Below are 18,537 nucleotides of genomic sequence, written 5' to 3'. Positions count from 1 at the left end.
CCTTCTGCCCTCTGCACTCTCCTGTTTCTTTTAGTGCCAGAGCCAGTTAGAACATTGATCCCTGTCAAGCTTCTCCACACTGTGCTGATTTTATAGTTCTGTCTTTATGTCCTCTCAGCTCTCCCCTTTCCTATCTTAAGTGTCTGGGTTTGTTTAATTGGTCCTCCTATGGAAGCCCCTCCATGCCTCTGATCAACTCCATTGCCTTTGGAATCATAATTCCTTGCAAATTCAGTTTGTCTCTTTATTTTCTCTTTCGCTACCACTGCTGAGAAATGAGTGGATATTTTCACATAGTTATGCAGCACATGTGGAAGACCTTGCTCCTGACGCGTAACTGTCAGCTCAGAGTCCACCTTTTTATATGTGACACTGCATTATGTCTCCCCACGTGTATAGTTTTGTGGTTTTAACTGTACTGAATTTTGTATGCTATTTAATGGCACTGTTTGCTCAGCGTCATGAAAGCTTTCTGCATTTCTTAGGCATCAGTCATTGTCCTTACTGCCTGGAATAGTGTAATTTCATTGGGAAACTTTATGTTCATTCCTGTTCAACACCTCTTCAGCTTCCTTTATCAATAGCTTGAACACCACAGGCGCCAGCACAAATAACTTTTCTCCTTCATTCTGTGTCTTTGAGAGTTATTTATCTGAGTGAGAAGCTTCCTTTTTATCACTCACTAAAGTACTATAGAAGGGTTAAGTAGTTAGGAACGAGGTGACAAAAAGCTGTACCGTGACATAGGTACACAAAAGTTATAATCCAAAGCTGTGCCCAAAAGCTGATGATGATATAGACCTCACCAGTAAAAAGAGAAACAAATGAAAACTGGTGCTCATGGTGCGTATGCAAAGGAATCTACGGTCTTTATTCTCTAGACATTGACATGGTTACAAAGACTCATTGCAGAAGAAAATGACCAAGAGGTTCACATTTTGTGCATCCCTCAGGTCACTTTGCTGCTTCGTGACAGCCTCACTCTTCCTCTTCTATCTTCTTGCCATGAAACTCCCGGCTCTTTGCTCGGAGCTTGTTGACCTGTGACTCTGCAATGTCAGCCCGCTCCTCGGCTTCCTCCAGCTCGTGCTGGATCTTGCGGAACTTGGAGAGGTTGACATTGGACAGCTCCTCCTGTGTGGGGAGAGGGAGGCGGTGGTGAGGAGCCCAGGGCAGGGGTTCCACGCCTCCTGCACCTCGGCCTTGCGGGGTTGCGGCTCTTCCCTGGGGAAAGGCACAAACTTCCATCCCTCACCCACCACTGCTTACACATAAGCCTCACACAGACCTCCTCATCCTCCCTTATTCAGGACCCCACTGTGACAAGCTTCACCAGTACTGTGTCACTCTTGAGGAGCTATGTGTGCACTTATTCTCCCATTACTTGCTGCCCAACTATCAGTGTGATTTAGTAGGTTGAGAAAGACCCTGAAGCATTCTGCTGTCGATCAGCAGCAGAGATTCAGGAAGTTCTCAGTCAGTGGGTGTGGCCCGGGTTTGTTGAGTCTGACCTCCTGTATAAAACAGGCTGCAGAACTTCCCTCAGTTCATCCCTGACTGCAGGGTGCCCTAAACTCAGCAAGGCCTCGTGACACGATAACAACATGGCATGGCCAAGACTGTTGTGTCTTGGGAGTTTCTTTCATGCTCCTTTCCTGGTATTCATACTCATCTCAATGAGCGTGCTGCCCCGATGGAAGGTAGCTCTTGCCCATTCTCCAAGCACTACTTACAGCCTCCTCAGCTTGTCTCTTGTAGGATTTCACCTTCATTTGCAGCTTGTCCACCAGATCCTGCAGCCTGAGAATATTCTTCCGGTCTTCCTCAGACTAAAACAGTTGGCAAACAGGAAAGAGGGTGAATTATTGGTTTCCCACCACGTGAGGTTAACAAATTCCCCTTGGGGGTGGTGTGTGCAAAATCTGACTTGCTGTGAGAAAACTCTGTCAGCCCAAGGAGGCTTTACCTGGTAGGTCAGCTCCTTCACCCTCCTCTCGTACTTGCGCACACCCTTCACGGCTTCAGCGCTGCGCTTCTGCTCAGCATCAACCTCCCCTTCCAGCTCCCGCACCTGCAATGCGAAGCCCATCTTTGGAGCTTCCCTGCTATCTCTCCAAGGGATGTGCTCACTCATGCACAAATACCAGCCCTACGTACTCTGGCCTCCAGCTTCTGGATTTGCTTCTTGCCTCCCTTCAGTGCCAACTGCTCGGCTTCATCCAGACGGTGCTGCAGGTCCTTCACCGTCTGGTCCAGGTTCTTCTTCATCCTCTCCAGGTGGGCGCTGGTGTCCTGCTCCTTCTTCAGCTCTTCTGCCATCATGGCTGCCTGAGGAGAGCAAAGGGTCAAAGCCATTTTGGGGCTGGAGACAGTTTTGGGGAGAGAATACATCCACCCTGAGCAGTGAAAGGAGCCCCCGACTCACATCTGTGATGGCCTTCTTGGCCTTCTCTTCAGCATTGCGAGCTTCCTGGATCGTCTCCTCCATTTCACCCTGAATTTGTATGATGTCTGTTTCCAGCTTCTTCTTGGTGTTGATCAGGCTGGTGTTCTGGGCAACAGGAAAGACATGATTTGTACTTTTAGACCTAGTGCCTCCACATCAAGAGTTGAAAGTGTGAGTACTGTTTGTGAAAGTCTTTAATGCAGGAGTCCTCTTTAGAGCCATAGCAGCAACCCAGACACGGGTGGCTGGCTAGATTGGCCATATCACAGCGTGGCTGTCCACGTGTTTACACAGTAATCACTTACAAGATGCATAGCAATCTCATTCTGTGTTATCCCTTGCTGATGGGATTAATTTCCAGCAGAGTGCCTGACCTGGGTATGGAGGAGCTGCACACGTTCAGTGGCATCCAGAAGCTCCTGCTCAGCCACTTTCCTTGACCGCTCCGTCTGCTCCAGGGCTGCCCGTAGCTCCTCAACTTCAGCCTGCAGCAGGTTTGCTCTGCGCTCCACCATGGCCACCTGCTCCTTCAGGTCCTCCTGTGTCCTGAGAGCATCGTCCAAGTGTATCTGGGTATCCTGTAAAAGAGACAAGAGAAATTGCAAGGCGACAATTTTGAGTGCCAAAAAAGTCAGGGATGTCATTTCTCTTTCTGTAGCTTTGCTAAACGGACCTTGAGCACTGCCTGTGTGTTTCTCAGGTTCTTTTGTGCCTCTGCAGCCACACGGTTGGCATGGCTCAGCTGGATCTCCATTTCATTCAGGTCTCCCTCCATCTTCTTCTTCAGCCGCAGGGCTTCATTCCTGCTCCTGATCTCAGCATCCAGGCTGCTCTGCATGGACTCCACAATTCTGAGGTGGTTTCTCTTCATCTGGTCGATCTCCTCATCTTTCTCTGCTATCTTCCTGTCAATCTCAGACTTCACCTGGTTGAGCTCAAGCTGGAGGCGCAGGATCTTCCCCTCTTCATGTTCTAAGGAGGCCTGGACAAGTCAGCAGGAACAGTGACTTAAACTACTGCTTGCTTCCTAAGTAATCTCTTATGCAGTACTTCACAAAATCTAGGCTTGCTTTCCTGCCGTCTCTGCAGATAACTATTCCCATATTTTCAGTCTGGACACCATTTATTAGCACCATGTGTACCTCAGCTTCCTCCAGGGAGGCTTGGATTTCATATTTCTCCTGCTCAATCTGCTTCTTGATTTTCTCCAGCTCATGAATCGCCTTTCCTCCCTCGGCAATCTGCTCCGTGAGGTCGGAAATCTCCTCTGTGGGAACAAAGACCAATGGCGTGGTCAGGCACAGAGCAGAATGGGAAGGGCCCTGCCACAACAAGGTAAAAGGCACCTTTGCCGACCTGCAGGCACAGACTCATGTGGAGCGGTGCATAGTGGGGGATAGCAAGAAAGCCCTGCCAGGAGCAGAGGGCCAGGGACCTACCCTGCAAGTTCTTGTTCTCACGCTTCAGCGTTTCCAGGTGGTCCAAGGACTCCTCATAGGCATTCTTCATCTTAAACAGCTCCGTGCTGAGAGAGCGAGACTCCTTCTGGGAGGCTTCCAGCTCAGCCTGTGTTTCCTCATACTTCTGCTTCCATTCTGCCAGGATCTGCAGAGAAATGGGGCGTGAGTACGGATGTAGCAATCACGAGGGGATGCTCTGCCCAGGAGCCCCAGCTCTGGAGCCCAAAAGACCTTGTCAAAGTTCTTCTGCTTCTTATCCAGAGCTGCGCAGGCAGCATTTGATCGCTCTACTTCAATCATCAGGTCCTCCACTTCATTCTGCAGCCTCTGCTTTGTCTTTTCCAGGGAAGCACATTTGGCATTAACAGCTTCGACATGTTCCTCTGCATCCTGCAGGCGCTGGGCCAGCTTCTTCCTGGGAGGAGATAAGCACAACTCCAGGTTAGATCTAAAGGGTCTATCACTTCTGTATCCTAGCGCCTACTGAGTATTCGGCCTGTCTGAGGATTTCTAGCCCTAAAGGCTACGTTTGTCCTTCCAATCTACACTTTTTCCACAACACACTTTTCCTCTCTCTCCCTCTCTCCCCTCTACACAAAGACAGTATATGCCCGCCTTCATCACACCCCTCTCCTAACCCACGTTCAGAGACTCCAATTTCCAGTTTCCCTTGATAGTCTCAGTCTTCTCCAGCTATTCGACACCCCACTTCCCACGTACTTGGCCTCCTCCAACTCCTCCGTGCGCTGAATAGCGTCCGTCTCGTATTTGGTTCTCCACTGGGCCACTTCGCTGTTGGCCTTGGACAGGGCACGCTGCAGCTCCCCCTTGGCTTCCTGCTCCTCGTCATATTGTTCCCGGAGCAAGTCACAGTCATGGCGAGCAGACTGCAAGGCGTGGGCCAGGGCGTTCTTGGCCTGTGGGGACATTGGGATTGGTAATAACCTGAATACTTGCCTTGAGATGCCTCTTGACAGTGAAACTGACAGTGAAATTAGAATGAAACTCTAATTAGGCAAATGCAAAGCCTGGAGCTGATGAAGCCTTCATCAATGTGTTCTGGAGGGTCAGGATGTGTTACTGGCAGGTGCTCTGGGGACAGTAATCTGCTGTTTCTGTAAATGTTGCGACATATGTGTCTGGATCCTGTCTTAGAGAGTATCGTCAGAATCTCAGGAAAGCCTTGTGCATTACTTCCTCCAGCCTCAAAATCATTATGCTTCCTTCCCTCTCTAGCTTATGAGTGGGGGTATGTGCATTACTGGTATTCCCTCCAGTACCACATGTGTTTGGGGAAAGAATACTGAACCAATCTTGGATCAGACAGGATTCTCCGGATGCTTTTAGGGGTGATGTAGGTTGTGGACAGTAGGGTACTTCCAGACCTTTATTTCTTCCTCTAGGTGTCTCTTGAGTTCCTCAATCTGTTGGGTAAATCCTTGCTTGCCCCTAGACAGCTGAGAAATCAGAGCATCTTTTTCCTCCACCTGGCGTGAATATTCACCTGGAAGGAGTGAAATGCAAAGAAGTCACTAGGCTCTTAATGATATGACGGTTTCTGCCTGTAAACCCACGTCATCAGGAGAGGTCATACCAGTTATCATATTACGCCCTGTGGTATGCTCATGGCGTGCAGGTCCTCCAATTGCACCTCACGAATGAGGATGTCTCACCTGATTCTGTCTGCAGACGAGCTCTTTGAGTATTGAGGTCATTGATCATGCGCTGATTCTGCTCCTCCTTAGTTTTAATCTCACTCAGCTGGTCTTCCAGAGTGCGGCACATCTTCTCCAGATTTGCCTAGATAACAAACACAAGGAAGGAAAGGAAATGAACACCTGGACTCTGCCTTATCCTCACAGCAGGGATTTTTTTTATGAGAAGGTGGCTGGTAGATGTAGCCTATGTGCCATACCTTGGCCCTGTGAGCATGTTCTACGGCAATTCCATACCTTGGCCTTGGAGACAGACTCCATGTTACTGGCCAAGTCGTCAATCTCCATCTTCAGCTCACTCTTCTCCTTCTCCAGCTTCTGCTTCACTCGTTGCAGGTTGTCGATCTGCTCCCCAAGCTCAGCTGTGCTGTCTGCGTGCTTCTTCCGCAGGGCGGCAGCCGTGGCTTCGTGCTGCAGTGTGGCCTCTTCGAGGTCACGACGCATCTTCTGGAATTCTGCCTCACGCTTCTTGTTCATCTCAATCTGAGCTGCGGTAGCCCCTCCCGCTTCTTCCAGGCGCTCGCTGATCTCCTCTAGCTCCCTCGAGAGGTCAGCCCGATGCTTCTCTGCTTTTGCCCGAGAGGTTCGCTCTGCCTCAATTTCCTCCTCCAGTTCCTCGATACGAGCCTGTGGAACATTAGGGACCCTTCACACCCATGCCCTCCTCCTACCTCATGTCTTTCTGAAGGGCAGAAGAGAAGGAAGAGAGACTTGCCTGCAGCTCCTTGATCTTCTTCTGTAATTGGATGCCCAGGGCTTGCTCATCCTCGATTTTGCTCTGGATCTGGCTGATTTCAAAGTCTTTCCTTTGCACAAAGCAAACCGTGTTAGAGCGCAAAGACCCAAGACAAGTACACCAGCCCAGCACTCAGGTGCCCCACAGCCACACTTACTTCTTCAGTTTCTCATCCAGCTGCTGCTTATCGTTTTCCAAATCCATTATGCTGTCATGGGCCAGCTTCAGGTCTCCTTCGAGTTTCCGCTTAGCTCTCTCAAGGTCCATGCGCAGCTTCTTCTCTTGCTCCAGGGACCCTTCCAGCTATAAAGAACAAGACCATCAGTGCTCTGCCAGCCAGCTTTAACTCCATCCCTGTCCTTTCTCTTTCTCTTTCTTACATCATCCACTTGCTGCTCCAGCTTGGTTTTAGCTTTGGTCAGAGTATTGACTTTGTCCTCTTCTGCCTGCAGGTCATCCAGTGTCTGCTGATGGGCCTCTTGGAGGGCTTTCTTCTCTTTTGTCAGCTTGGCAATGGTCTCGTCCAGGGCTGCCATCTCCTCTGTGAGGTTTTTCACCTGTTGATTGTAAGAAAGTGCCAAAAGTCTGTGTAGAAGACTTGACTGCTAGTGCAGTGACCTTTTCACTTTGCAGTGCTTAGCCAGGAGCTTGTTTTTTACTTGGGCTGCCTAGCTGCCCCACTGTGATGCTCCTGGTATGTTCCAGACCTAGCTTGGTTCTGAGGATACCAGGATGATGTGCGAGGTATCTGTCCCTTCACCCTTTATGTGACTCCTTTTGTGGGTACCTTGTTTTCTGTGGCATGCTTTTCCTTCTCCACTTTGGCCAGCGTTAACTCGAGGTCATCAATATCTTTCTTCAGCTCTGAACATTCATCCTCCAGTTTTCTCTTCTTGGCTGTCAGCTCGGCATTAATTTCCTCCTCATCCTCAGCCCTTTCAGTCACCTCCTTAATTTTGGCTTCCAGCTGGATTTTGGTTTTGATGAGCTGGTCACATCTTTCCTCAGCATCAGCCAAGCTATCTGCTTCCTGGTGGGGAGACACAGATTTTTGTGGGTTGTAATGGATTGAAGTTTCTCCGCTCTGTCTTTTGTATCACTGAGTAGGCATGTGTTAAAATGTGGGCTGAACCTGGCCTTCCACTCCAGCAACTGGAAGATCTGGCCTGGTGTCTACTGGGAAACCTTGTAATCTCAAATCAACATTGATTCCCAATTTTTTGTGTCTCTTAAAAGTGCCTCACAGAGAGCGTCGCTGTGAGACTACCTCAGGCACCCACAAGCATGACAGAACAGTGGTCACTTCAATTGCTAGTTTCAGCAGGAGCAAGGGCTTGGAGTCTTTTTCCTGACAGAAACAGTATTCAATAGCTTCTTCTCTTTAACTGACTCATCATGAACATCATAATATTTGGGGAGTAAAGGCTTTGTGAGAAGAATTTAGTGGAGCAGGTGGTGTTTGGGTTGGTGTGAAGAGCCTGCCTTTTCCTAACTGAGTTTGAATGGGAAGTATCCAGGTTTCTGAAAGTACTCAAGGCCTTCTAGTGTAGCTGTAAGCAGGAAAAGTGGGTCCTTCTCAGGTTTGCCTTTCCTTTGTTAGACAGATACATGGCTTTGAAAGTTGAGCAGATGGAGATACTTCCCTTCCAGTTCAGAGCTCTCTGCTGTGGATTACATGTTGGCTAGTGTTACATGGCTCCTTCCTCAGAGAGCAGGAATGCCGAGTCTCATGTGGGGCTGCCATGAGACTCACCATGCCCCTGCCAGTGCCTGTTTACTCAACATTAGAGTGTGTGATTTACGCTGTTTCCTACTGCACGTTAGTCAGCTTTCTGCAAGTCTCTGCTTAGGGTAAGAAGCATTCTGACTGTATATCGTTCTTTTCCCAGGGGCAAATGAATGGTGATACTCACCGCCTGTACTTGGAGCTGCAGGTCATTTTTCTCCTGCAGTAAGGTCACCATTTTCTCCTCCAGCTCTTTCCTCTTTGCCTCAGACTTTGCAAGCTCCTCCTTGGTTTTCTCAAACTCTTGTTTCATGTTGGCCATCTCCTTCTCAGATTCTGCACTCTTCAGCAAGGGCTTGATCTTGAAGAACAGCTTCATCCAGGGCCAGTGCTTGACATTCATGAATGCACGAACATTGTACTGGATACAGAAGATTGAGTCCCTGAAATAAAATTCACATGGTTATTGCATACTCTGTGGGTAGCAAATTTAGACTCAATTAGCCAAGTACCATGAGAACATGATACGTGGGTGAGAAATGTCTACCTCCTCTCCACCATTCTCCGATACTCCACTCTCATCAGGAAGCCCCTGCACCTGGCTTGTGTCATGGTCATAATGGCTGCTAGTTTCTCATCTCTCATCTCCTCCAGAAGACCGATCAGTCCAGCTTTGAAGAACACCTTAAGAAATGGAATATTGTCGCACATCAGTCTCAGGTAGTGTGTAACAGAGGCACGTAGTATTTGAATGCAGGACTTGTTTCTACCTTGGTGTGACCAAATCTGTACTGGGTGTGGTCCACATCAATAGACCCAAGAAGCTTCTCTGAAGCCTTCTTGCTATCTATGAACTGACCTTCTGGAATAGCACTTGCATTAAGCACTCTGTATCTGTAGGAGAAAGCAGAACATGAAGAAATCCTCATTACTGAAACCACCACTGTGACTGAACCCCACAGCCTTCTCAGCAACAGCTGACTGTCTGACTGCGTAATGTCATGTATTAGAGACAGTCCATTCTTTGAAGACAGTGTAAGTGAAGATTTCATACTGTTAACTCAGAGTCCAAGGGAATCCTGACCGTCAATATAAAATTAATCATAAACTCACAATAAAACACATCTCTGTTACTACTTAGGTCCTTTTTAAAGTATAACGTTTCAAGTTTCTTAAGGTAATCAGGCTCTTCAGCTTGGTTTGAATGGGCAGAAAGGTGGAGCACTCTCACCTTTGTTTGAAGTCAGCATACAGGACTCTGCTGGGGAATCCTTTCCTGCAAATTCTGATCCCTTCCAGCACACCATTGCAGCGCAGCTGATGCAGCACCAGCTCATGCTCCATGGCACCTAACAAATACCACCATTAGTAACTACCCTGCTGTTTAACATTCAGGAGAAGAGCTTCTGCTGCTCAAGTTTTCCTCCTATTGGACCCCCTTACCAGGTGTTTTTGTTTCATTTGGGATGATGCATCGTACAAAATGGGGGTGAGTGCTGCGTAGATTTGTCATCAGCTTGTTTAAATTCTCCTGTGAGATTACAAGGTGAAGTTTAGATTAAAGCTTGTGAGCACTGCATGCTTATATGTGATGTGCATATAAAAACTGGATCTTTCAATGTCTTGACCTATCAGAAATGCATGGTTATGTTGGTGTAATCTTCATTCAAAAAAATAGGAATGAGGGTCTGCTCAGGGAATTAAATTGCTGTCTTCTCACAGCAATGCTACTCAACTCCTGTGTTATTTTGTGGGTATTTTTAATAATGAGGTAGTGAATTCTGTACTTACCCGGAAAAGAGCTGAGACAGTCTGGAAAGAAGAACCCTTCTTCTTACCACCCTTCTTGCCACCACCAGCCTCTGCAATATTGAAGAAAATGAGCTGATGCCTTTAACATTGCCTTTGAGACTTCCCTTTGCACAGTATGAACACATGGAATATGGATTTTACAGAGCTTACCTGCTTCCCCACCATAGGTGGCAAAGAGTAAAGCCAGTGTCTTCACAGATGATTTCTGATACAGCCCAATGACTGTTTCGTTCAAGGGATCCTTGTTCTTCTCAAGCCAGCCAGTGATGTTGTAGTCTACTGTACCAGCATAGTGCACCAGGGAGAAGTGGGCCTCAGCCTTGCCTTTGGCAGGCTTGGGCTTCTGGAAGTTACTGGACTTGCCCAGATGCTGGTCATAGAGCTTGTTCTTGAAAGAGGTGTCAGTTGCCTTGGGGAACATGCACTCCTCTTCCAGGATGGAGAAGATGCCCATGGGCTGGAAGGTACCACAAGAAGTGACAGAGAAAGACGATAATGATGTGAAGCATGTGCTATGAACATCAAAGATACCAATATGTTGCTGGTAGCATCTCAGCCTGGATAAGGGCCTAAGTTTGTCAGGAGCTGTTCTCAGCCAGGGAGCTTATTTCTGCCCTCCCTTACCTTCCTGTAGCCTGTCTTCACAGAACGGGTAAGAAAGTCTGTCTGGTTCAGGTTAGAATTGAGAGTAGCATTGGAGCGAGCAGTGGTAAACAGAAAAATAAGTGGGAAAATAGCTACAAGAGGCCCAGTTGTTTTGGGAACTCTGGTGAGATGATATTTATTTCCCAAAGTTATGTGTGGAGTTCTGATTTGAGTCTTCAGAGGAGAAAGGAAAGGAGACTGACTCCAGTTTGCTTTAAAGAAGTCTGTTGGTGGGACTCCAGAATCCCTTTTCCCATGCTTGAAGACCAAGTAATGCAGGACTGATGACACAGATTTGCATTTCCTAATTTCTCTTCCCCAGACTAAAATAAATTTCAGTGCAAAGTATTTTGTTTAAGTGACACTGAATGCCTGGCCGTGAGTTCTTTCTGAGCTGAATCTGGCTCAGAAACATCACAGAATTCCAAAATATATCGTACACTTCTATGGAAAAGGTACCTTCTCAATGAGCTCAATGCAAGCAGCCAGGTCCATCCCAAAGTCAATGAATGTCCATTCAATTCCTTCCTTCTTGTACTCCTCCTGCTCCAGCACGAACATGTGGTGGTTGAAGAACTGTTGCAGTTTCTCATTGGTGAAGTTGATGCACAGCTGCTCAAAGCTGTTGAACTGCCCAAAGGAAGGAGAGGGGCACAGGTTCTCAAAGGGTGGCAAACACCACAGGGTTTTGCTAGCATTCTCCTAACGCTGTTTGAAGCTCCCCAGCTGAAACACTACTCCTAACCGTACTGTAACAGCATGTGTTTCCTTAGCAGGACTCCTATTGTAAAAGTCACTGTTCTCAAAGGATTTTATTATTATTACTTTTGGAATCAAGCTAAAATTAATATTTCTTTTTTACTGTGCTACTCAAAAGCAAATCCTTCAGTAACCTTAGCTGCAGCATCGTGTAGGTGTCTCAACTCTCCAACCGCCCGGAGAGCGGAAACCTCCTCAGTGTCCCACCCAAGAATTTCTCTGCCCTCAGAGCAACAGCCCAGGGGTTTCTCTGCTTTGTCACAGGAGTCCTAGCTTCGTCACTGCATTCACAACACAGAAAACATGCTGTGAACTTTCCCATAGCACTACCCTTTCCTTGGCTCTTCCAAGAGCATCCATACCTTTGGCCCACATCTGTGTGAGCCTTAGTCCTAGAGCTGTCTCCTTGTTTGCAAAGCCTAAGAGCTTTGCAAGCTTAAGGGCCTCTGAGACCATTTGTCAGAAAGCAGAGCTTTCTTCTACCTCCTGACAACGTTAGAATCAAAGTGTTTGTTAGTAAAGCCATTTGAGGGTGCTACTGTGACAGAGAAGAGGGAGGGGTTTCTAGAAAACTGCAGAGCAGGAGGAGAAACTTCTGAATCTTCTTAAGCAGAAGCGTGTTTCTGAGTCCTCATGACCCCTCCCTGGCCCTCCCTTGACTATGGTGCCAAATCCTTGTTCCTTACATCAAAGATCTCAAAGCCAGCAATGTCCAGGACACCAATGAAGTACTGTCTGGGCTGCTTGGTATCCAGCTGTTGGTTGATGCGAATAACCATCCACAAGAACATCTTCTCATAGACAGCTTTTGCCAGGGCACCAACTGCATTGTTCACCTAAAGCAGAGAAGAAAGGACTAGAGTTACCTCCCAGGGTCAAAGAAGAATCCTCAAGTACTCTTTCAAGCCATGTATTTTCAACCTCCAGATTTTACCTGTTCCACAGTTTGACCTTTGGTCACAAATTCATTCCCGACCTTGACTCGAGGATAACACAGGGCTTTCAGCAGGTCAGCTGAGTTCAGGCCCATCAGGTAGGCAGCCTTGTCAGCCACTAAAGAGGGGGAGAGAGAGAGAAGCATTTGTCTGTGTGGGCAATGGCTAGAAATGGGCCAGTGTCAACAACTCCGCTGTTCACATTCTAGAAATGGAAAAGCATTGGTCTGGTCTCCCACAGAAGGTCTGGGAAGGAATGTAAATTCTGGAAGCTGATGATGGCCTTCTCTGAAAGCAAGACCAGGTATGGCTTGGATAGGAATAGCTAGAACCTGGAATTTCCCAGAAGAGCCCCAAAAGGCTCTGGGAATACATGAGGCACGCATGCAGCACATTCCTTTTCTGTGGAAAGTGCATGTCTGCTTAGCAAAGAATGCAGGATTTATTTCACCAGAAATGTGATTGCACATCATGGTGACTTAGTGGTTGAAGGTTTTACAGAGAGAGAGATATCCTGTGTTGAAGCTGAAGTTCCCCCTTTCAGACTGTGTGTGTTTGGGGAGTATCCATTGGATAAAATAATGGTATTTCCCATGATCAGGGAAGCACCTCTGCAGTTAGCTAGACAATGAACAAATATGCTTTTCCTCAGTGCTTTATGTGGTGACTCAGGCCAACAAAGTTAGCCTGTCTTTGGAGGCTAACTTATCATCTCGGCAAACAGAGAAGTTCTTTGAACAAGTCAGTTGCTGAATTTGCTGATACCTTCTGTGCCATCTGGCTCTGCCTGCTCCTCTCGTTGTTTCTGCTTGAACTTCAGGTTCCCGTAGTGCATGACAGCCCCTGTCAGCTTGTAGATGGCAGTCTTTTCATCAGCAGTGAAGCCCAGGATGTCAATGGCACTCTGCAGTCACAAAAATGAATTAAAATACGTGTCCTTAGTAGGTCACCTATGTCACCTTCGAGACATGTACAGTAGGTATCTTTTTGCTGTGTTACTTACATCTGTAGCCATGAGCTCCTCCTGGTCATCAATGCTGGGAACAGTCACCTCACCTTGACTCACATAGTGGAAATCAAAAGGGTTGGTGGTAATGAGGAGCATGTCTGAAAGCAGGAAGAGGCAAGGCACAGGCTTAGTTTTGCCAACCAGGTAATAGAGGGAACAGCTGCTCAGCAATCATCCTCAAAAAGTCATAATGATCCTTCCTACCAATTAGCTCTGGCTTCTTGTTGGAGGTGATCTGATAAAATATGTGGTAGCTTCTTTCTGCCTTGAGCTGGAAAGTGACTCTGGACTTCTCCAGCAGATCTAGCAAGGAACGTAGAAAGAGTTAGGCAGAGGAACACACATGGAGGTGGGAATTTGGGAAAGAATGGGATCAGGCCAGGAGAGTCTCTTACAAGTTTCAATGTCAGCAGAAGCCAGTTTGCCTGTGGCTCCAAAGTGGATTCTGATGAATTTGCCCTGTTAAGGAGAAGCAGCAGCATTTCAGCCTGGATGGGTTCTTTTGACGTCTCCTTTACGTGGAATAGTGCTAGGGCCATCACTTATCTTGTGATGAGAGGGAGAGATTTTGTCCAAAGCAACAACTTACAAAGCGTGAGGAGTTGTCATTCCTCACGGTCTTGGCGTTTCCAAAGGCCTCCAGCAGTGGGTTGGCGCTGATGATTTGATCCTCAAGCGTTCCCTACAGGACGATAATTATTGCTGGTTATCCTTTCCAAAAATCATGTCAGGAACAGAGGAAAGCATTGAGTCAAGCTCGTGTCTATTAATCAATGATTTAATCCTCAGTCATTCCCTACAGGATGATAATTATTCAGTTACAGTGTTTAGCTGACATGGCAATTACATGCCAAGTGTTCAGTCTGTTCTTCCTGACTCACCTGCATTTTGCCAGACTGCTCTTCCTTCTTCTTCTCCCCACTCGCTGCAATTGTTGCAAAGTACTGGATGACACGCTTTGTGTTCACAGTCTTCCCGGCACCGGATTCTCCTCTGTCAAACCAAAGAGAGAAGCAGAGAGCGTGTGGTCAGGCAAGAGGTCCCCTGGCACTGGGCAGCCCTGCAGGGACCCGAGCAGGGAGTGTACATACGTGATCAGGATCGACTGGTTCTCGCGATCTGTGAAAGAGGCAGAAACAGAAATTATTAATATGTATCATGAATATCCTGGATAAAAATATTCCTGGGACTTTTAGAAGATGCACTAGCTGTAGGCAGCTAATTTCTTTCATAAACTGTGTGCCTTCACCCCTAATTCCTTTTGAACATTTTAAAGTTCCCAGCTGTAGCTGGGAAGCTAACATGTCAACACTGATGTGGATGTCAGGTGTAGTACACACGCTTCTTTTTCTGGATATTCTCTTCATTTCAAGCTGTTCATTTTCGTTAGGAAAAGGATTCCAAATAAGGAGTATGTTTGTAGAGTTACTGATTAACTGAAGTATCTGTAAGCTAAAGTGAACTGGAGCAGGTGCTTCTCATAAACTTTATAACATAGGAACAAACACTCCTGACCAGTCCATAGAGCCCCCTAGACTGTTTTTCTATCAGCGGCCAATTGATTGTTGCCTAAAGAAAATCACAAAAACATCATAAGCATGTAGTAAACTTTTATCAGAATACTGTCCCATACTCTAAAATATTGAAATTTTGGTACTTCCAGAGCTAGATTTGGTGTTTTTGTGTGTAACAGCTTGGGCTGACTTTGCTTTCCAGAATTTTGTCTGGTTGCTTTTTTAACCCATGCTCAGTTCTTTTCCTGTTGTTTCAATTTTTATCATCCAGTCTGCTATGTGTTTGAACTACTTACTGTGTGAAGGAAAAAAATGTGGTTGGTGCTGAGCTCGGTTTTTCACGTACTCTTTCCTTGTCTATTCATCTTCTACATGCCATGCATAATTTTATAAAGTAGCACAAATCATTTGTCTAGAGTTACCTGAGCAGATGTCCTGCCGTACCTTTAGGAAACCTTTTCATCTTTTGTCTTGACCTCTTCCATTTCTACTCTATTCTTTTTTGAAATAGGAAGGGCAGAAATGCGTACAGTACACAATGTGCAGACATTTCTTGGGTAACCACCATGATATAATTATGTTTTCTGTTTTGGTCTCTGTTTCTTGCTCAGTGATCTCCACCTTTCATCTTGTTATTTTGTAGATTTCTGATCACTGATCCAAAATTTTTGAAGCTGTATTAAGAAGCAGAAAGCAGAAGCAGTAGTTCTCAGCAATAGCCTGTCTTTTGGGTTTTTTTCCTATGTCCATTTTTTACATTCTTGTTGACCAAACTTTCCGCATCACTGAATAATAATTCCATTATTTAATGTCATAAAGTCCTTCTGAAATTCTTCACTGTTAGACCTCATCTTTACTGGCCTGAAGGACTTAGTCAAATCTGAAAGCTTGTCGTCATTTCCAGATCATTTAAAAAAATGTTGAACATCAGAAGTCCCAGAACAGATCCCAGTGTGACTTCATTGATAAAATCTTTGCACTATGAAAACTGGAAAAAAAAATAATTTATAACATCTTTCTTTTTCTTAACCAGTTGGTTTTGAACTTTTTCAATTCTATAGCTGGTAGTTAATGTAAGTGTAAAAAAATATGTTAAGAATAGCTGCTTTATCAACTGTACTGAAGATCTTTGTTGAATTCAGATAGATTACCTTGACCAGCTCTCCTTTGTTAAAAAAAATCAGTAGTTTTGTAAGGCAAGACTTCCCTTTAAAAAAAAATGCATCTTTTTTTTCTTGGTAAGTCACATATATTCACATGCCCAGTAATTGCCTTGTTTAGAGATTGCTGGCAGTTTGCCTGTTACAACGATCAAGCTTACTGGTATGCTGTTCCTTAAAACTCCCTCACACTCTTTTTAAAAGTTAGTGTAACATTCACCATTTTCCAGGCAATTTCGAGTGAGAATTTTTGATCTGTAGAGTTCCACTGGAATGCCTGGTTGAATTCTGTCTTGGTCATTTGCTAGTGTTTATTTTATTGTGGGTTTTTTAAGGACACTTTAATCAGAAGTCGTCCCTCTGATGAATCCCACTATAAGGAGGACTTCCATAAATTAATACTTCCCACACTGCTTTAAGGTAAACAAATGAAAATGTCATTTAGTTGTTCTGATATGACCTTATATTTTCCAAGATGTCTTTTAAAATTTTAACTGTGTCAGTACAGACTCATTTTAAGCCCTTCTGCTCCTTAGTATTTGAAAAAGAAATAAATACAAGTTTTTATGCATGCTGCAAGTTGTTCTCAAACCTTTAATTTTGCATGCCTTCTTGTGTTTTCAGTTAACTAGCCAGAGTTATGTTTTGAAGAAAGTCTATGTGTGTTTAATAGCCTACCTTAATAGGCTGTGTAGCTGGACTGGCTTTCAAAGGAAGTGCTTCTTGCCAGATGATTTACATTTGTTCTACACCTGTAGGATGGTGTTTTCCAATAATCTGCATGCAGTCTGAAGAGACTAAGGCATTAGGTAACTAACTCCCCATGGAAAAGTCTGGGTTTGCGTTCACCAAGTTCCTGCACATTTCTTGAAGGTGCCAGCAAGAGTAAATGTATGATGACTTACATAAATACTGCCACAATAGGACACACTAACCAAACATCAATTTATTATTGTTCCATTTTCATAGTATTCTCTTGCAATTAACCTTCTTACCACTCTGAATACTACAGAATTAAATACAGCAACTGGGGAAGGACGGGGGAACAAGATTTATTTTAAACAAATTAAAATCTACCTCTCTTTGTTTAATATTTTTCTGACTGATCCACCCTTTCTTGAAAGTATGGAGATTTAGACAATGCTAGAAAAGTTTTCACTACCCTTTTTTCTTATTGCTTCCATTTACATTACTGAATGGAAAGAAGAAATTGTTTCTGAAATGGAGGGAGGAAGTATCAATTTTCCAAGCAGGTTTCACTGTAATGTCTGACTAAGACTGCTTCCTGAGTTTTCGTAAAACCACCATAGGAAGCATTGGCTTCAGTGTTGAATCTCCTTTCCCTTTACACCCAATCTTATTTACAGAACTCCACCCTAGTGACTTTCAGTTCTGCAAAGCAAATCATTCAAAGAACAATCCTCTCAACTAAGAAAAAAACAGAAATTTAAAAGTTTAGACAAATTTCTTTGAAGGTTTCATCTGTATTCAGAGTATTTATTCAGAGTTAAACCATATCCTCCCAAATCTCTTGGACAGTAAATTCTAACATTGATTGTTAGAAACATGATCTCAATGATGGTGTCCAGTAAAGAAAATATTTCCAGTCATGAGAGGACATCCACCCTCCCAACCCCATTAAACTGAACTATTTTGGAGTGAAAAGACTTTTTTTCTCCTCTGTGAGTGTTCACAGCCAAAAAATTTTAAAGAAAACCAAGCAACTCACCAGTTAGCATGAACTGATAAGCATTGTCAGAGATGGAGAAGATGTGTGGAGGGGCCTCCTGGCGCTTCTTGCCTCGGTAGGCCAACACCACCTCCGGGTTGTACACCGGCAGCCACTTGTAGGGGTTGACAGTGACGCAGAAGAGACCCGAGTAGGTCTGCGAGGAAGGGAGACAGCACGTTGGCTTCCACTTAGCCTGGCAGAGCAGTTCCTCCTAGCTGCCCAAAGGAAGACTGCTGCTGGTACTTACGTAGATCATCCAGGCTGCATAACGCTCTTTGAGGTTGTACAGCACAGCGGGTTCGTGGAGGTGGGTCATCATGGCCATGTCCTCGACTTTATCATACTTGGGAGGGTTCATGGAGAAGATTTGATCTTCCTTCACTGTCAGTGTCTGTCAGATGAAGAGATGCATGTATGTCAGCTATGAGCTGAGAGTGGGAATTACATACAGTTTTTAAGCCTTGGTTTTTACTCACTTCTCCTGCTTCAGACTTGACAGTGACCTTCCCTGATTCCCTACTCTGGATTGTTCCTTTCACAAAGGATTCCTTAGGATGCACCACAAAGACGGATGTCTTGGCATCAAAAGGCTTGTTTTGGGCCTCGATTCTCTCCTTTTCTGACTTTCGGAGATAGGGAGCCGCCTCCCCAAAGACGGCCATCTCAGAGTCTGGAGAGGCCATGTCTGCAGTTTATTGAAGGCACGTCAGCAGAGAACCCTGTGGCAGAAAAGAAATGTAGCATCAATAGATCATTAATGTATCTTCCTTGCAAGGAGACCCTTCCCAATGTTTTAAAATTAAGCGCATACTAGAATTGCTAAAACTAGCAAAACTAGCCTTCCTCCTGTTTAATGATTTAAACCTAAAAGAGAAAAATCTGGTTTTC

At 45.4% G+C, this 18,537-nt stretch overlaps 1 protein-coding gene across 1 annotated transcript; it reads right to left on the bottom strand.

Moving 5' to 3' along the window:
- Nucleotides 1-978: 978 nt before the first annotated feature.
- Nucleotides 979-18,332, bottom strand: LOC140660591 (myosin heavy chain, skeletal muscle, adult-like). The gene is made up of 38 exons (XM_072881572.1): nucleotides 18,126-18,332; nucleotides 17,897-18,040; nucleotides 17,647-17,803; nucleotides 14,335-14,362; nucleotides 14,125-14,236; nucleotides 13,833-13,925; nucleotides 13,639-13,702; nucleotides 13,448-13,546; nucleotides 13,238-13,341; nucleotides 13,000-13,138; nucleotides 12,234-12,352; nucleotides 11,986-12,135; nucleotides 11,000-11,170; nucleotides 10,046-10,352; nucleotides 9,875-9,945; nucleotides 9,527-9,614; nucleotides 9,315-9,432; nucleotides 8,854-8,977; nucleotides 8,631-8,767; nucleotides 8,271-8,526; nucleotides 7,145-7,387; nucleotides 6,738-6,914; nucleotides 6,515-6,660; nucleotides 6,337-6,427; nucleotides 5,859-6,248; nucleotides 5,580-5,706; nucleotides 5,292-5,410; nucleotides 4,627-4,823; nucleotides 4,138-4,321; nucleotides 3,886-4,051; nucleotides 3,589-3,713; nucleotides 3,120-3,428; nucleotides 2,821-3,024; nucleotides 2,426-2,551; nucleotides 2,158-2,328; nucleotides 1,967-2,071; nucleotides 1,734-1,829; nucleotides 979-1,134 (listed from the first exon to the last, which is right to left on the bottom strand). Exons 1-38 carry the CDS (start codon nucleotides 18,330-18,332, stop codon nucleotides 979-981), a joined length of 5,820 nt encoding a protein of 1,939 aa, XP_072737673.1.
- Between the last annotated feature and the right edge of the window lie 205 nt (nucleotides 18,333-18,537).

The sequence above is a fragment of the Ciconia boyciana genome, chromosome 16, assembly GCF_034638445.1.
Source record: "Ciconia boyciana chromosome 16, ASM3463844v1, whole genome shotgun sequence".
Taxonomy (NCBI): domain Eukaryota; kingdom Metazoa; phylum Chordata; class Aves; order Ciconiiformes; family Ciconiidae; genus Ciconia; species Ciconia boyciana.
Note: the sequence above shows the minus strand (reverse complement) of the source record. Positions and strands in the feature narration are given on the sequence as shown.